A 515-nucleotide genomic window follows, 5' to 3' on the forward strand; every position below is an offset into this window, starting at 1 on the left:
TGCCGGCCGCCCCGCCGTCGCCGGCGTTGTGGCCGTCCCCCGCCGGCGTCTGCTTCTCACCGAGCTTCGTCATGATGTAGACGTGGTAGTGCCCGGTCGGCTTCGCCGTGGCCGCGAACATCGGCTTCTCCACCGTCTTGTGCTCCACGTCGAAGAAGAGCTTGCGGCGGCGGAAGTGGTCTATGCGGGTCTCCGGCGCGCCGTACGAGACGGAGAGGAAGCGGCCGCCTTTCTTGAGCAGCCGCGAGAGGTTCTTGGTCAGCGTGTAGAGGTTGTGGAACGAGTTGTGTCCGCCAAGCGTCGCGTCGACGAGGCCCTTCTCGAGAATGAAGTCAAAGAGGTAGTCGTTGGGGCACAGCAGGGACAGCAGCTTCTCCGGCGCGGTGTGCACAAGGTCGCAGCAGAGCCACTGCATCTCATCCATGCCCTTGTAGCGCCGCTGCATCTGCGAAATGACCGTCGGCGACACATCCACGTTGGTGATTTTGCGGATGTTCAGCTGCTCGTACAGGCTC

The 515-nt window shown here is 63.3% G+C and overlaps 1 protein-coding gene across 1 annotated transcript; it reads right to left on the reverse strand.

Moving 5' to 3' along the window:
* On the reverse strand, positions 1-515 carry DQ04_25621000 (methyltransferase; the record flags this gene model as incomplete). Its single annotated transcript, XM_009318292.1, has 1 exon — positions 1-515. A coding segment is annotated over one exon (515 nt), but the record flags the coding sequence as incomplete, so codon positions are not given.

Source organism: Trypanosoma grayi, assembly GCF_000691245.1.
Source record: "Trypanosoma grayi strain ANR4 Tgr_2562_V1, whole genome shotgun sequence".
Lineage (NCBI taxonomy): Eukaryota > Euglenozoa > Kinetoplastea > Trypanosomatida > Trypanosomatidae > Trypanosoma > Trypanosoma grayi.